Source organism: Cladosporium halotolerans (genome assembly GCF_011745625.1).
Source record: "Cladosporium halotolerans strain TM138-S3 chromosome Unknown Sca313, whole genome shotgun sequence".
Taxonomy (NCBI): domain Eukaryota; kingdom Fungi; phylum Ascomycota; class Dothideomycetes; order Cladosporiales; family Cladosporiaceae; genus Cladosporium; species Cladosporium halotolerans.
In genome coordinates, this window is record NW_027191755.1 from 1 (window position 1) to 2157 (window position 2157).

General features: G+C 56.3%; 1 protein-coding gene across 1 annotated transcript; it reads right to left on the reverse strand.

Annotated features, from left to right (window-relative positions):
- Positions 1 to 1409, reverse strand: WHR41_09617 (uncharacterized protein; the record flags this gene model as incomplete). The annotated part of the gene is made up of 2 exons (XM_069378220.1): positions 1 to 1154; positions 1216 to 1409. Coding segments are annotated over 2 exons (1348 nt in total), but the record flags the coding sequence as incomplete, so codon positions are not given.
- Positions 1410 to 2157: the final 748 nt, after the last annotated feature.

Consider the following 2157-nt stretch of genomic DNA (forward strand, 5'->3'; position numbering starts at 1 on the left):
GGACAGCGTAGAGGAAGATCAAGCTCGTGCTTACGGAAAGACCGATGCTGACTCGGATCCAGCGCTGCCGCCAGCTCAAAGCCAGGTTGTCCCAGATCACGTCCGTCGGGTCCACCTCCAGGATACGAGGCGTCATACGATGCGGCTTGCCATGCAGAACGGATTGGCAGGCCATGTGAGCTGCCACTTGACGGTTGAATTGGACGAATGCATTGTTCAGAGGCGTACAACTTCCGGAACGCGCGCGAGCCGACGCGATCTCCTCATTCAGCGTCTGTAGTGTCTCTTGCAGCTGATGGATCAGGTCGACCTTCCTGCCGAAGAAAGGCACCGGGGGAAGCCACGCCCGGATGACAAGAGGCAGACGAGTGGTCTCGCGGTTTGTCTTTGGCATAGTCTGCGGCCCGGCACATGATTTGCGACCCTGGTCTTTCCCACAGACCGCGCCGAGCGCGTGTCCACTGCGTTGAGACAATTTGCCAGACCCTTGGCTGCCTCGCGTAGCTGCGACATCGGAAACGCGTGCGGCGATCAGTTTTGTCTGCGCCGTTTCCAACGCAGTGACGAGCTTTTCGCGCGCCGCCAATTTTGCAGTCAAGTTGCTGTCATTCCTGTTGATGTAGACGTCCCTAACGCCACCAGGGAAGACGTCAAACGCGTCTCTCAGCTTGTCCTCCGTAAGGAAAGCCTCAGGAATATTGCCAACCAGTATGGTGGTGGCCCGCGATTGCGATCGATAGTGCTGACTCCTTGCGTACTCTTGTTTCGCTTCGACGAAGGCGAGGGCTTCGCAATGCACTACATAGCACACCCACACCACGACAAGGGCACCCAAAGCCCAATGCGTCCAGAGCTTGCTGGCGACCTGTTCCGGCGCGATGTTCGAGATGGCGAAGACGTCCAGAACGGACGTCCGTGCATGTTTCCCCGAGAGACGGTTGACCGGCGCCAACCCTGGAGTGACGACTAAGGTGATGGGAAGGAAGATCCAGATCATCATGCGAAGGTAGCGAACGAAGAAGAGGGCGTCGAGGCCGCATTTCTGGAGGATCGTGTCGTCGGGTGTCGACCACACAGGCAAGACCCAGGCAATCACCCCTTCCGGTGACCGGGAAGTGCACTGCTCTTCAGGCAACAAATACGTTCGTGGTCGACTATAGTGCCAAGAGAAGCTCAGCGATGAATAATATTCAAACTCAATTTACACTGACCTACTAGATTCTAGCGATTCGCGGACGGATGGTGAGGAAAATCAGAGTCTGCGTAAGGTGCAGGATCAGTGCATACGCCACACCAGCAAGCAAAGCTTTCCAGGTAAGGCCCTCGCTCTGCAGGGCGGTGCCGGAATTCGTTCTAAAAACCTCGTCTGCAGAGGGAGCATCGAGCGCTCGAGCAAAAGGCGCGTTCATTGCGTTGCGGGTCAAAGGGCTCGCCTATGGCACGGAAGAATGGTTGTGGAGAAAGTGTGCAACGAGAAGATCGGTGATGGAAGCGAGCAAGCGAGCAATCGAGCAAGCAATCGAGCATGCAATCAAAGAAGGCATGGGCGAGCAGAGAGATGAAGTACGTTGAGAGCGCAAGCGACACAGCACCTGGGGCGGGCAGATATAGGGTATCTAGGTTGCATGAGTAATTCAAACCGAGGCCACCATTTAGCGCAGTGTTGCAGCAGGACGTCTGGCCGGCTTCGCTCACTTCCCATCGCCTGCTGAACCTGCTGCCATGGGTTTTGCGGCCCCTTCCTCGGCCGCCGGGGCACCATGTGCCGGTGACAAAGCTGTTTGGTGATACTGTACCGTTCGTACCAAAATACCGTAGCACTGTACCGTGCGTCAGAAGATGGCCACCGTGCTGGTCACAGAAGTGCCTGACCCCCTTCCGCAAGAGCAGGGGGAAAGCTCAACCGAAAGCTGCACACGTTTCGTCTTCGACGCGTTCACGAGGAAGGGGGCCGATGCTCTTGCTGAGGGCCGTCTTCGCCACACCTCAGTGAAACGGCCAGAGACCGCTCAAACGATGTTGGCCGAATAAATAGACTTGCACATCCTCAAGAAAGCTACCTCCTCTTCCACCAAGGTAAGGGATAGCCATCGAATCAGCGGGAGGATCTTCAAAGGCATCTCTTTAGAACTTGTCCAATACCAGCATGGAACCACC